At 25.9% G+C, this 16,055-nt stretch overlaps 3 protein-coding genes across 3 annotated transcripts; 1 reads left to right on the plus strand and 2 right to left on the minus strand.

Annotated features, from left to right (window-relative positions):
• Positions 1-928: 928 nt before the first annotated feature.
• LOC127278487 (uncharacterized) lies at positions 929-5,313 on the minus strand. Its single transcript, XM_051300222.1, has 8 exons — positions 5,195-5,313; positions 4,954-5,061; positions 4,367-4,625; positions 4,149-4,234; positions 3,418-3,643; positions 2,981-3,103; positions 1,697-1,999; positions 929-1,066 (listed from the first exon to the last, which is right to left on the minus strand). The coding sequence occupies exons 1-7, from the start codon at positions 5,273-5,275 to the stop codon at positions 1,707-1,709; spliced, it is 1,176 nt and encodes a 391-aa protein (XP_051156179.1). The 5' UTR covers positions 5,276-5,313; the 3' UTR covers positions 929-1,066; positions 1,697-1,706.
• Positions 5,314-5,409: 96 nt separating this feature from the next.
• On the minus strand, positions 5,410-7,565 carry LOC127278488 (uncharacterized). The gene is made up of 3 exons (XM_051300223.1): positions 7,339-7,565; positions 5,890-6,037; positions 5,410-5,587 (listed from the first exon to the last, which is right to left on the minus strand). The coding sequence occupies exons 1-3, from the start codon at positions 7,508-7,510 to the stop codon at positions 5,572-5,574; spliced, it is 336 nt and encodes a 111-aa protein (XP_051156180.1). The 5' UTR covers positions 7,511-7,565; the 3' UTR covers positions 5,410-5,571.
• Positions 7,566-8,360: 795 nt separating this feature from the next.
• LOC127278484 (uncharacterized) lies at positions 8,361-14,411 on the plus strand. The gene is made up of 2 exons (XM_051300216.1): positions 8,361-8,550; positions 11,658-14,411. The coding sequence occupies exons 1-2, from the start codon at positions 8,484-8,486 to the stop codon at positions 14,075-14,077; spliced, it is 2,487 nt and encodes an 828-aa protein (XP_051156173.1). The 5' UTR covers positions 8,361-8,483; the 3' UTR covers positions 14,078-14,411.
• Positions 14,412-16,055: the final 1,644 nt, after the last annotated feature.

Raw genomic sequence — 16,055 nt, forward strand, 5'->3', positions numbered from 1 at the left:
TGAAAATTAAAATTATTTATTTAATAATTTTTTATTCTTATTCTTATTTTAAAAAAATTTTTGAATTAAAGGACCATTTTCTTATTAACTTTTAATGCAAGAAATAAATGTTCGATTTAAACAAATACAATTTTTAAGTGTACTAATTATAAGTTTATAAAATTATACAACCCATATTTTTTGAGACATGATTCTGAAAAAAGGCATATAGTTAAACTGTGATTCATCTACATACATTTGAAATCAGGTTGTCTAGCGACTCTTGAAAAGAAATGGAAAGACTTTTCGAGATTTTCAAGAACCAAAATAATTTATTTCAAGGTTTATTTTTGGGATAGTAATTTTGAAAATATTTTTTCTTAAAAAATTGTTTCAAACGTAAAAAGTATAAAAAATAAAATTTTCTTTGTCTATTTATAAAAGATAATAAAATTATAAGGAAACGAGACTTCATTAAAGCAATAATGGGTATTTATAATAGTATATTGCTATTTATAATAGTGGGTATTTTAATGTTTCATAAAAATTCAAATTACTTTAGAAATAATATTTTATTTTTCCTAGGCTTATAATATTTTATAAAATTAAAATTTTTGATAACAAATAAAGTATAATTTATTCCTTACAAAATTGAAGTCAAGGTAGAATAATTTTAAGAAAAATATTTTTAGCATAAAAATAATTAATAAATTTAAAGAAAACGTATTTTTACTATTTTCTAATAACTGCAAGTTTTATATTAAGTTAAGATATATTGGAATTTGGCTTCACTAAATTTTTATTTGATTAACATTTTGAATAAATTAAAGATATATGATTAATTAAATTATTTTTTAAAAAAGGTAAAAAGTTATAAAAATTGGTGAAATAGGTGACAAAATTACATGTGACCATAAATTTAAGTTTCTTGAGATTTTAAAGACCGCTAGACACCCTGTGAAAATATAATATCAAAAATAAATAAATTACTCACAATACGTTACGATAACCTGGAAGATTCCTCTGGATCTTCCCACGCCGAGGTAAGCAATATTATTGTTTTGAAACATTTCAAACATCTCAAATCCTGGAAATAGAAATATTTATTATGCTTGAAATTAAGATTTCAAATTGTAGTAACTCCTTCAACACAAGAAATTTCCTAAACGTTTGATAAAGTTAATGTGCAATATTAAAATAAAAGTTTAAGTGAATATCGTACAGCAAAGTTTCAGTCAATATTGATTGATATTGAGGAATTACTGGAATATTTGATTAATATTACCTAAAAAATATCGTCAAATATTCACATGAACTTTTAGTGTAATATTTTCTAATAAATGAAAATTTTAATATTAAACAGGCATTTCGTGAGCTGTACAGAAGAAAATATTGAGAATATTTTCAAAATCGCATTACGAACTTCGGAAAATTTTCAGAAAATGACTAAAACTGCGTGTGAAGAGAATGAAAACAAAATTTTTAAACCATTATGGCCGGTACTATGAGATTATTTCCTCAATTACAGTATAATTATTATAAACTTAATTTCGTACCAATTTTTAATTATTATTTTTTGCTGCATAACAATTTTAATCAATAAAAATTATGGTAAACAAAAATTTATTACGATAAAAATTTTGTTTTCTGATAATTCTGATAAATAAAAATTGTAACAAGTAGAAATTGGATTAAATAAAATTTATATTTTACTTACTGATTCTGACTTAATATTGAGAGAAATTAATTTCTGATTCATTTTTTCCTACGCCAATTTCTGCCAATTCTTTTTCGATATCAATTTCGTCATCAATAGTTTCTTTTCCATAGTCATCAGCTGTTTCTATGCATCTTTCATTTTCATATTCCTCTACTTCTTCGGTACTTTTTTCATTTCGATGCTGCTCTCTATCTTCTATAATTTTATCTTGATGCTCGTCTCCTTCTTTTTCGGGTAACTCAACTTCGTCTGCATTACCCTCCGAACCCAAAATTTTCTTAGAAACTGTTTTATCAGGTTCTGAAAATAAATCAAATGAAATTACCTGATGAAAGATTTCTTATATTTTTTTTGAGGCACATGAAAATTCCCTAAACATCAAATGACCGAAAATCTATTTGACATACTAGTCATTTGTGATAATTCTATTCTGTCCGAATTTTTTTGCCATATCAATAATTTGTCATACAAATCATTAAAAACAATTAAATTAATTAACCCGAAAATATAAATGTCCTAATCGCGCAGAATATAGTTATAACAAATGAGTTTTACGAGGAGTTTTATGACAAATAACTATAGTATAGCAAATAAAGTTGCGGACAAATTATTTTTCCGGAAGAATAAAATTATAATAAATGACTGTTATGACACATAAACTTTCGGTCAGAATGAAATTATGCAAAATGAGTAGTATTTTGTTGTATTTGTTAGATTTGTATTTTCGGTAAAATGGATTTTTGGAGAATATTAATGGGTCTCTTTTGTACTGCGTAGAATCCTATAAATGATAAGAATTCCACATATAAGAGGTAAATAGGATTCTTTGTAGGATCCATGTAATGTCCTATTATTAATTATTTATTTATTTAGTTCATAAACGGACTTACAAAAGAAAACGTCCTTTCGTACTTAAAGTACTAGTATAAGAAATAAAAATGTTGCCCACAGCAACAAAACAAATGAAACTTGAACCAAGGTGCATGAACATTATACAGAATTAATTTTCAGATGCATTCGTAAAATTATAATAAAAAAATTTATAACATCTAAATTCAATAACTATATTACTTTTAGTGACAGTATAAGTCTAATAATCAATTTTTGTGTTCACAATAATAAATAGTAATAAATAATCTGTAATAGGAATATTAATAATAAAAGTAACTGTTATAACAAAAAAGCATAACAATTTTGTAATAGGACTTTTGTGGGATCCTACATGTAGGATCTCGCACAAAGGATAGAATTAATTTACTCACATTTATTTCAATAACTTACTATGATAAATTCGTTTAATTTGAGCAATTTTTTTTCCAATGGATGTATTAGTGCTGTCTGCCTCCATTTCAGCAGCTTCGTCAGGTATCTTTAATTCTTTTTTTAAGAAATATTTATAAATATCTGTAAAAAGAGAATTAAATAAGGCATATTTTTTTAAATCGAATTGAAAATTATGTTAAATATAACTTTGCTGAAATAAAAATTCTATTTTACAATTTGATTTATATAAATAGAAAACAATGAAATATTTATGTTTAACAGTAGTCTCAAATTAATATCTACATAGAGATTAAAACTTTCTGTTTTTTTAAAAGACCAACTTATTCTGAAGAAAATTGCTTATTAAATTCGGCTTTTATGGGTCATCATATTTACTGTAAATATACTTTTTTAATATTAAAATAATTTGCCTCTATTATTTGAAATGCCAGTACCTTTAATTGCCAGTACTTTTTTTGGATCTAAAGCTTTTATTTCAGTCATTGGATGTTCTGCTCTATTACTCGCCTTTCCTGAAATAGTACTTTCTGTGAGTATGTCGTAACCAAATACTGCCACCAATATATTCCGAACGAACTGTTTTTTCGTTTTTTTTGTGATTCCATATATGGCTAAATTATATACATCGACTGGTAGCCAAACACCACGGCCAAGATGTATCTGTGAAAAAAGGAAAAATTATCTTATATTTAAATGAAATCAGAGCTTTGTCTATACACTGCTTACAATTAAAAGTTTCTTATACATATTTCTTAAACAGCAGAAGATTCATATATATACCGCACCAAAAAAAATTGTATTTATGAGAGTTTGTATGCAAATTTGGACAGTGCATCACCTAAAAACGGTTTTAGATATAAACTTTAAGTTAAAAATTCTGAAATTATACATTTTTTCATAGATTGTTGCTAAATTATCTTTTTTTAGTTAGAATTGTGATTATAATTTAAAGTAACACAGACAAATTTTACTTCACTTGCTTGAGAAATGTTTGGCGTGTGATGCGCGATAAACATTTTGTAAATTGAGACAGATCCGTATTGTGCAGACAAAAGCCTGATTTTATTTAGATAAATAATTAATATCTCAAATTACAGTTTTTGATAAAATAGATATAAATTAATGTATTAGAAACTAGTTTATTTTGAGTTTTTGAAATACTTACGAGATTTGCAGCTATGTGACCGACGGGTCCATAAGGTTCGTTTAAGCCTACCTCTTCACAAAAAGATTTTAATTCGGAGAATTTAGCTGAAAGAAATTTTAATAATTAATTATAAGGGTGTTAAGTAGATTTCACTTTTTTCATTATATTATAATAGAACAAAATTTGTTGTTCCCATTTTTTCAATAAAATATTTATTAAAGAAAAATGTTTCAAACCTTCCATTAAATTTGACTTCTCCAGTGCAAATTGTTGTAAATTGTCGTTTTGTATTCTGAGCTTATTTATTTCTGCCTTTTGCTCATCGATTAATTTTTCCTGATCGCTAAGAGTACTATGAATTAACTGTAACCCATCAGAATTGTGACTTCTTTCCTCTTTTAATAATTTAATTTCTTGTTTGTATTTGTTTACTGCTTTTATTAATACTTCAACTTTTTTTTCTAATTGAATTACAGTTTCCCTGTGTCTATTATTCTAAAAAATGTTAACAATGTTATTTTTAGTATAAATAATTGTCGAACTCAGTGTAAATCTATTTGTTAACTTTAATTTTGAGATTTTATTTTTACAATAGATTATTCTACCTTCTTTTTTGTAATAATTACAATTTATTGTGAACTTTCTACATTATAAGTATATATAATAAATAGAAAAGTTATTAACCGACAAAACTTAAATTTGTTCCATTTTTTGCAATTTCTATTATTGAGATTATTATCATTAAACTGTCTATCAAAGATAAATATTAAAAATTGATAACGAATCTGATAAAATGAAGAAAGAATCCTTTAAATATACTAACAGCTGTTGTTACGATGTCAATTTGGCGAATTACGGGCTTTCTTATTGTAGTCATAATACTAGAGGAAAGAGAATTCTCTTTGTTACTTTCCTTCGTAGTTTCTATACCCTGTAAAAAAGATAGAATAGCTTATTATTTAAGGATCCATTAATGTATAATAATTAACAAACGGAAATAATAAAAACTGACAATTATTGCTAATGTAATTTAAATAATAATTTACATGTTTAAAAGTTCTTACAGATTTTTGTATTAAGTTATTCTGCATCATATTGTTTTCACATGGAAACAAATTATTATTATTATTATCATTATTATTCATTGAAGAAGATTGCTCCTGGCTTCCATTATGCACGAGTTCTGAAATCTGGGACAATAAAAGTATTTGAGTATCTTATAAAATATCAATCATGGGAAGGTTTTCTTATAGGAATATAGTGATGTTATTACAAACCAAACTTTCTGTAGGTTCTTTTCTATGAATCTTTAGAGGTTTTTCGGGTAATGAAGTATTTGAAGTTCGTTTCTGAGTTTGAAGAACAATATTTTTTTCCGGTTGTTCTTTATTATTTGTAATTTTTTCTGTTTTTATGCCTTTCAATTTCAAAAATCTTTTTTTTAGGCTACTCTCAATCTAGAAATGAGATTAGGAAATAAGAATAATTTATTATTAGAAAGGAAAAGTAATTTAAAAAAAATTGTTTAAAATATGCTGACGTAGCACAAAAAAAGTTTCAGAATAATAAATAATATCATGAGCAATTTATATGTCTTTTTACAAAGTATAAAATATTAATAAATCTATATATAAAAACATTAAAATGTTTGAAATCCATCTGTTTTAAATTGATTAAAATAGTAACGCTTACAGTTTAAATTTTTTCAAAATTATTTGCTAAACAGTATTTGTGACATGGAAAGTAGATAAATAAGTACCTTATTTTTTTTTGTTCATCATTTTTTGAATCTTTTTGAACTTCATTCTCTGTGTCAGTCGTTTCAACTGCAGGAATGATGAATTTTTCATTTGGCTTACTTAGTCTTTTATTTTTATTTAAAATCTCTTGTACTTCCTCTAGTGAACCTAAAAGAAAATAATCTTTAACAATATTTGTTGCAACTATTAGCCATTTTCAAAATGAGATTAATTAATTTGTTGATTAATTTTGCTTCAATTGAGATTTGGCTTTTAAAAATACAAATGTTTAAATTCAGATTTTTTAAAATATTGATTCCTAAATCAACTAAAAAAACTTTTTTAAAGTTCCGAAGGAACTGAATTTTTTTTATTCTTTTCCTCAAAAAAGCTGAAAAGTTAAAAAAATTGAAAAAAGGCCATAAATAACGTCAAAATTTTTACCTTTTCCGATCATTGTTTTTAAACTTAAAAAAATATTTCGTTCTTATCAACAAATTTTCATTATTGGATTTTTCGTTGAATTTTCAGTTTTCATAAAATTAAAAAATAATTCATTGATTTTAACATTGAAGTTTATTTTAATTTAGAAGTTTTTTAGTTTTTGTGGAAAGGAAAATAAATTTTAATTTATAAATGGAAATACCTTAAAAATTTTTCGTTTTTTCAAAGAAATTCCCATTCTTCTAATCTTTAATTTTTCTGTTTTTTTAATTTAAAAAAATGTTTAGTTTCTTTAAGTTGGAGATGTTCCATTTCATTTGAATATGTTTTAAATTTGTGTAAAATTTTTAGATTTACAGTAATTGTTTGAAAACGAAAATACTTATAAAATACAACTCAAATTCAGTACACTGAGCTAAAAAATTGTAAATATTAATTAAACAACAATTAACACCACATTCGCATTAACGGGAAAAAATTCATTATTAATCAAAGATTATGTCGAAATAAAAAAATTGAACATCAAGTGTTCATCTTGGAGAAGAAATGCTTTTTAAATTTAATTAAAAATTTTAAGATACTTTTATCACAGATACATTATTATTTACTGCATATATAAAGAATTCAACAAATTTCCAACAAATTTCATGCAACATATTATTTTCAATCTCCTCTGATATAAACGAAGAAAAATGCGTTCGAAAAATAGCCTGTTTTCGAAAACCACAAATTTCAATAATTTATAACTTCCTTAATTATCATCAAATCACGAAATACAAAAAATACGTATATATTATTTCTCAATAGAGAATCCAGAAAAAATTATTCCAGAAAAATCAAATTTTTGAATAAAAATAATCAAAAGAATACCTCAATATACATAACACAATATGGCGTTATACAAAGAAAAGGAAGCCGGCAAGCACGTGGTTATAAGTATCATGAGATTTTTGTTAATTTAGCTTATATAACACACTTTCATACGTAAAAAAATAATACATTAAAATAATTTAATTTGTACTTACTTCCGATAAAGCTCACCGTCCCATAGAGAACCGAATCCAATAGGTCAAATTTATATGATTTAAATTGATCATGCTTTTTTTTATCAAAGTGATGTACAGCATCAAGTGGAACTGTGTACAGTTTTTGTGATCCGCATTCAATCATCACCACATACTGTTGTTTGTTACTCATGCTTAAAATCCGATTATTTATATTATAATATTAACAAGCACTGAAATAAACTACTGATCACAACATGAATTGAATCGAGCCGGTAGCCGGTATACAAACGCCGAAACGCGTCAACACACACAAAACCACGTTCTTGAGTTCTAAAGTTGGTTCTACAATAGGCGCGTTGGACGTGGACGTGAACGTGTACCGAATGAGAGAGAGGGGTACGGAGATATACATCTATACCCCTTTCTCTTATTAGGTACACGTTCACGTCCGACGCGCCTACTGTAGAACCAACTTAAAGGTTCAAAAGGTACACCTCATGGCTGCCTGCAAATTTGAATTTTCTATCTCTCTTACTTTTGTACGTTTTCCGCTCTCTGCGCAGGCAGACCCCCAGAAAATTTCCGAAGATTTCAGGGACGCACACTTCCTAAATTTCTCCCAGAGAAAGATGGTGTACAATGAACCAATTCGCAAAATTGAATTCTTAAATTTTAAACTTATTAAAAATATATAATTATTAGTGAAATCTTGACTGAATTTTTGTTTTATTAATTAACAAAAAATTGTCAATTATTACTAAACAAATGATGTTAAAAAATAGTCTAATATTTAACAAATTTAATTAAATAAAAGAAATTTTTTTAATTTTAGTTCTTTGACATAAGCTTAAAAATTTTATTTAAAAAATGTTTTAAATATTAAAACTTGAATAAACATTTAGTGGTAAAAAAATAATAATATTAAACATTTCCACCATTTACGAAAACTTTCATCCTATTTTTAAATCTGCGAGAGCACATCACTGTCCAGTCGCCTGTACTTGAAAATGAAGTGCTAGATATGCTAGAACAAACACGCATGAACACGCAAATAAACTGTTGAACAAGAAGGTTAATTCGCAATTAATAGCTAGAGAAAATTGAAAAATGGAAAAAAAAGAAGTTTTTACAACCTGCCTCTAGATCCAAACTTTAGGACAGTAATGGTGACGGAAAAAACTCACAAGGCTTGGGAGAAAAAATATGAAGAATGTTCACAAAACAGTAAAGGTGAGTAGTATATAAGAATAACATATTTTAAACTATATTTTCTCATAAACTTACTATTTTTTATAATTTTCTATTTGTAAGTGATTGTACTTTCAAACTGTCAAAATGAAAGAAATGAATTATTTCGTAAGTAAGAAGGAAAATATGTATATGTTTACAGTAAATGGAGGTTAGGTGCATATATCTTTATTTGAATTGAACTACATTTTTTTATGATTTTTTATTTTCACTGTTTGAAAATAAATTTCATTTATTATTTATGCAAATTTTAAATGATAAAATAGTTGTGTATATTAAGCATAATCAATCAGTCAAATTTTAAACTATTTAAAGTCATTTTATTTCAAATTTTACAAGCTTATCTGAAGCAATGTCGTACGAATGACAAATAAGCCGACTTAAAAAAAATATAAACAGACTAAAACACGCTGCCAATAACAGCACTTTCTAAACTGCTTGTAAATTTTACTTTAAAACTCACATTATAATAAAAATTTAATTTTTAATAACGAAATATTATTTTTAGTAAAATTTAAAAGACAAAAATCATCTACATATAACGAAAAATAGGCAGAATTAGGTTCGCATTTATATTGTGTCGATAACAAAAAAGTATTATATATTCCTTAAATTAAATTATAAAAATGAAGTCATTTAATCTCCTTCTAACTCTTATTTTAACTTTTATTTCTTTTCACCGGTGAAGTTTTTCATTTCACTTATTTCGACGGTCTTCAATTTAATGTTTATTGCCATTTACTAGCGAAATAATTCATTTCTTTTATACAGCAAAAGTCAGGTAACTGGCGAATTAATTTACTTTACTTATTTCGCCATGGCGAAATAAACACTAGGGGAGAGGGCCCCAAGATGGACATTTGATATAATATTTTCGTATAAATATATATCGCCTCGTGATTTTTTTACTGATTTAGTTTTTTTAGATGAAACTTTTTGTATAAACACGGATCGGAAAGAATTATTTTTCTTCCTGAACACATATATCACGTGGAATTTTCGTTTTAAAAAGTTTTGTAACAGTTTTTATTTCAGTCGGTAAAATTATCTATATTTTTGTTTTCGAATAGGTGTATATCGTAATAACGTCATTTATTTATCGTATAATAGTATTCTAAAATCATTCGGTTGACACTGTGTTTGGAAATAATTTTTATGTGACCCAAAAAAATGGGTTCATTGGTCCTAAGATGGACATCACATCTTAATTTTTTAAATTTATTTATTTTCAATGTTAAAGTTTCTTAATAATGCTCTAAGCCTCATAATTAAAATTTTTTCTTTTTCCACTTCGAAATTGCGTTGTTATCAAAAGAGAATTGAAATCTGTCAGAGAGATGTGCACTCAAAGTGCGCCAAAATCTACGGACCCTGGTACGAATGTCCGAATTGTGACTCAGGCAATTCAGCTTAGAGCTGTATTTATTGTTAATTTCTTTTAATTAATTATAAAATAACTAATCTCTTATTAAATAAATTATAAATTAAATAAATTGGATTGGATAAATTTAATAAATTAATTTAATTAAATTATTCACGTTAAAATTAATTTTCTTACAAAATTATTTAATTTTTAACATTTAAAAAATGTTAGAACTTTTAAAAAATATAATAAAGAAACAGAAAATTGGTTTAAAAATCCTTACTTGATATTTTATTTTTATTTTATCCATTTTTTAATGCATTTTATGAAGTGTCCATCTTGGGGATACTTTTTTTTAAATCGAAATTTACAACAATTTGAAAATTCTTTAAAAAATGTTTGTTTTCAAATTAAAATTTTTTCTTTATGGCAAAAGGATACCTTATTTATTGTACTTTCATACGGAATGCACCATTTTTAAATATCCTAAAACGTTTGGATTCTAGAGCACAAAATAAAAACTATGTTTTAAATTTTTTTATTTTTAAAAAATTTAGTTTTTATATATTTGAAATTTCATTATTTTCTGAGTTTATTGACAACAATATTATGGTGGAAATTTTATTTCCTTTAATAATATTCATTAAGAAAAGTAGGAGGTTCACGACTTAATTTCGTAACCTTCAATTTTTCAATTTTTTTAAAAACATTTTTCAAAAACTACAAAATATTAGATATTGTTACTATTTAAAAACATAAATTAAGAAATTCTCTGTATAGAAATTATGGAGTTATTATTAAATTTCATTATAGGTTTATATAATAAACGATTTTGAAAAATTTTTTCTTGAAAAAATTTCAATTTTTTATTTCACTTGTAACTTTTTTGTCGGTTCTTCAAAAATTTTGACGTTTTGCAGATATGTTTTTAATTATATTTTCTACCTGATATTCAGGTGATATCAAAATGTCCGCCTCATGGTGATATCCATCGAGAATATTCCCGTGACATTCGTGTGATAATAAGGGGATATATCTCTGTGACATTCGATTGATATTGAGGGAATATTCCTGTGATATTCTCGTGATATTAAAGAAATATTTCCGTTTTTTTAATTTTTTCAAATTTTTTATATTATTTTGTTTAATTACGTTAATTATATTAATTATTTTAATAAACGTAATTAAAAGAAAATATAAAACATTTGAAAAAAATTAAAAAACGGGAATATTCTCTTAATATCACGGAAATATCGCGGGATTATTCCTTAAATATCACAGGAATATTCCAGCTGGATATCACCGTGAGGCGGTCATTTTGATATCACCTGAATATCACAGGAATATTCCCGCTGGATATCACCATGACATTCGAGTGATATACCGTGCTACTTGGGAATGTATTGCTCCGATGGATAGTAGTTTATTCAACATTTCATATTGTTTACAAATTGAAATATTAATGAAAATCTTTTGAAAACGATTGGAAACTATTATGATAATAAATGTATTAAGATAATAAATATATTTTAAAAAGTACTCGATAATATTAATTAAATTATAATTTAGGTAGAAAATTTGTTGGCCTACTTTGAATTATAAAAATAAGGTCTACAAAAATATATTAATTATTAATTAAACTAATTTTTCACATATAATATTAACTAAGTGCTAAAAATTGTCCAAATTCATATCAATATATTTTTCTCTTATCGTATTTTTTCAGCCAAGCATTTTAATGAAGAGGCGACAAGTTCTCATTATGAGCAAGAATCACTTACACCACTGCCAGAATCAGATGAAAGTATATATGACTATTTCGACTATTTCGACAGTTGCTCAGACAGCGAAGGAGATAATGAAGATGATGAAAACCGGAACATTTTGAATGAAGATGATGAAGACCGGAACATTTTGAATGAAGATATAAATAATGCAGCACACGAAGACTCCTTCAGATCAACTTCATCACCACTGCCAGATAAAAAAATTATGTTTGAAGATGTTGATACAAGAATTATGTTCGACAGATCTGGACAAACAGTTAATGATGTATTGGAGATGATTGTAGCCTTCAATCTAAGATTCGGTGGTTCAAAAGAAGCACGTATAATGCTTTTGGAAATGTTTAAAATTTGCGCCGGTCCAGAATTTGAAAATTTAAATATTTCAGATTATAAAATCACTAAAATTTTTGATACTCCACCAGAAAAAATAAACTTTCACTTTTACTGTGAAAAGTGCATGAAAGTTTTAGGTTGTGCTCAAAAAAATAAAGTAAAAGGTCAGTCTCTTATTTGTGATATTTGTAATGAAGAACAGTTCATGAAGTTGAGTAACAATAATCATTTCCTTACAGTAGATCTCGAGTATCAAATTCGAATCTTACTTGAAAAAGACGATCTAAGAAAATATTTTTCATTAAATCAAGTTCAAAATGATGAAGTAATGGAGACTAATATTATACGCGATATTAACGATAGCTTATTATATAAAAAGACAATTGAAGAATATCCCAAAAGCTTTACTTACACTATTAGTACTGACGGTGCTCCCTTATTTCAAGTTTCTAAAAGAAACTTCTGGCCGTTGCAAATTATGTTGCATAATTTACCTCCAGCTGTTAGGTATAAATTCGTTTTACTAGTGGGTATGATGGTTGTTTATACAGAACCGAAACCAGCGTTAATGAATGCATACATCGATGAATTTTGTAAGCAAGCAAATCGCCTGTGTTTAGAAGGAATGCGTGTGAAATTTCCAAATGAAGATCAAGAAGTAACGCTTTTCTTTGTTGCAAATTTAGTTGTTGCGGATTCCGTTGCGCGAGCCATCCTACAAAATATTCTACAGTATAATGGATATTGTGCGTGCAGTTATTGCTACCATCCAGGGAAATATGTTCAAAAAAAGAGGGGAGTAAAGTATCCATTCCTAGAAGAACAACCAAAAATTCGAACTCACGAACTTCATCTCGAAGATGTAAAGAATGCCTGTGCTCGTGGTTCGTTTGTAAATGGAGTTAAAGGTGAATCAAGCTTTATGAGAATTAAAGCCATCGACATGGTCTGGGGATTCCCTTTGGATTACTTACATAATGCTCTTTTTGGTGTATGCGTGCAAGTTTGGGAACATTGGTATCTGATTTTATCACCTAAACAAAGAAAAAAAATTGACGATTTACTCCTCAAGATACAACCTCCACGAGATTTGCAAAGAAGCTCAGAAAAGATTTCAAGTAAAAGCATTTGGAAAGGAAGTCATTGGAAGGCATGGCTTCTTTATTATTCTCTTCCAGTATGCTTAGAGGATATTCCGACTGAATTATTAGAGCATTTTTCTTTATTTGTAAATAGTATGTATACTATGCTGAAAAGAGAAATCACTGAAGACGAACTTGACGTATGTGAATTGAATTTAATGACATTTGTTGCCCGATATGAAATTTTATACGGTACAGAATGCATGACATTTAACGTCCACTGTGCAGAACATATCGTAAAAACAGTCAGAGAATCTGGTCCACTATGGGCAACATCAGCCTTTCCATTCGAGCATAATATCCATTTTTGTAAAAAAACACTTGCAGGTCCAAAAAGCCCCGATCAGCAGATTGTGAATAAATCTTTAAATCTTTTAAAGTATCGTGTTCGTCCACCTACTGTTAACATTTCAAATGAGGCGAAAAATTTTTGTGAACATATTTTTATATCAAAAACATTGACAAAAAGTGCTGTCAAATCTGAAAATGTTACATTTCTTGGCCCACATCATAAAAATGTTTTCGAATCTACGATTAATAAACGGTTTGAAAGGTGCATTTACGAAAATCGCATATACAGTAGTATTGAATACAGTCGTAAAAAAAAATTTAACGATACAGTAATTGTTTTAAAAAATTGGTCTTTTGTACAAATAACTAGTGTTTTATTATTGCCAGATGGCACATGTTCTTTTACAGTGAAACAATTGTTAGTAAGACCGTTCGTTGTAGGGAATGTACTGTTAAATCACATTTGGGAAATTGTAGGAAACGTTGATCATCTGCCTGTATCTATCTCTGAAGTATTTTCGAAATGTGTGGTTCTTGACTTAAGTATTGCACAATATGTTTGTTCTATTCCCAACACATATGAAGCACAATAATAAAATGTATTTCAGGTTTTGTTAAAATATTTAAAACCACAAGGATCTTTTATTGTAAGACGATGCACAAGTTGTTTTAAAAAAGCTGTTACTACTCGATTGTACAAGAATTTCTAATATAATTTGATGTAATTTATGTCTCTATTACAAAAGAAAATCATAATTTATATTTTGGTTTTCTTTATGATTGTTGGCCTTTTATTTTTGGGGACAAAAGATTTTTCTGTTTAAAATGTTTATCAAAAAGAAATGTCTCTAAAATTTAATTCCTTTTCTGAATGAATAATTGTAAGCAATTTTAATTATGTATTTTTAAATGCAATAATTCATAAAAATTTTTAAGCCAAAAAAAATTTTAAACCAGTTTTGCTGCCTAAATCGTAATACCGTAAATTTCAATTTTTGAAAAATTTATTTACAAATTTTCTTCAAAATTTTTATTTTTAAACTCCATAAGTTTTCTATGATTTTCGCAGGATTTAAATGACATAATTTGCATCATATATCGAAAAATGATAGAAAAAAAGAAAATGACAATTCTGTTAAACGAAAAATTACTCAAAAGCAAATTTAATTAATTGAAAATTTGAATAGATGGAAGTTCTTTTTAGTGCAAATTTGAAGATATTATATATTTTATATTTTGGTTTAAAGTAATTTCGTTTAACGTAATATAATAAATAAATTAACGTGTACCTAGTATATTGTACAAAATTTAATAAAATTTTTTTTTTAATATTGAAACAAAAACACCATTACTTGTCCTTGAATCAAAACTTTGCACTACAAGTTTACCCCAATAACTATCTGAGAAATATGTTATATCAAAAATATTCAAATAAGTTACAAAATAATTAAATATGAAAATAATTTAATTACAGGGATAGCAGTTCGTCGCCTTTTTTAAAAAAATTCCCTTTTTCTATTTCTTATGTCCTTTTTCTGAAAAAAAACCATCGAATATACATAAAAAGAATGATTTTTTTCTCCTTATAATCTTCTTTAAATTCAGCTATCACAGACTGTCAACTTTTCACTTTTTTTAAATTTTGTCACCTATTTCACATATTTATTTAAATTGTCTCTAATTCACTTATTATGCTAATTTTTAAAGTCTAAGCTTCAATCTGTTTCAATTTCTATTAAATAAAAATTAAATTATTTCGCAATCAATGAAACATTCGATTATTACAAATTTTAATCAAATAAAAAATCAAATATTTTTAATTTTTATTAATTTAAAATACAATTATCCGATATTACATAAAAAATTCAATTATTATAAATTTTATTCAATAAATAATTTAATTATTCCATTAATTATTCCACAGTCCACAACAGTCCCTCTATTTTAAAAAAAAATTTCCCTTTTCACCTGGCAAAATTCCCTTTTTTACCTTAAATTAAACAAAATATTGACGGTCATTCCTGTAATTATTTACAAAATAATGAAACAATAAAATTTAAGTTGTAAAAACTTTAAAATTTGTGAAATAATTAAACCATGAAAGAATTATATTAAATAATAATTAAATTGTAAAAGAATTATATTATAATTATATTAAATAATAATTCAATTTACATATAACAATTAAAATGAAAATGATTAACTTTACTGAATATATAATTGACTTTCAAAAATAATTGAATGAAATGTAAAAATTATTTTTTCAAAGTAATTGAATATATAGAAGAAAATGCATTTATCTAACTCTCTCAATAAAAATACAACAGCAATTAAACAATTGAAAATTCGCGAGATCTTTCAAGTTTTAAAATAATCTCCTAAGAAAATGTTAATTTAATATTAATAAATATAATGAAATTAAAAGAAGATTTTAATCAGGTTTAAAAATTGGTTAAATAATTTAATTCAGTACACTATTGTTTCACTTCCATTTTTACACACACTGAAAAAGTTCAGATTTACAGTAAAAATAGTTGTTTATTCAACTTTTTTAAAATTGTCTTTAATTAG

This window comes from Leptopilina boulardi, unplaced genomic scaffold (assembly GCF_019393585.1).
Source record: "Leptopilina boulardi isolate dan_hultmark-lab unplaced genomic scaffold, ZJU_Lbou_2.1 LbouV2_204, whole genome shotgun sequence".
Lineage (NCBI taxonomy): Eukaryota > Metazoa > Arthropoda > Insecta > Hymenoptera > Figitidae > Leptopilina > Leptopilina boulardi.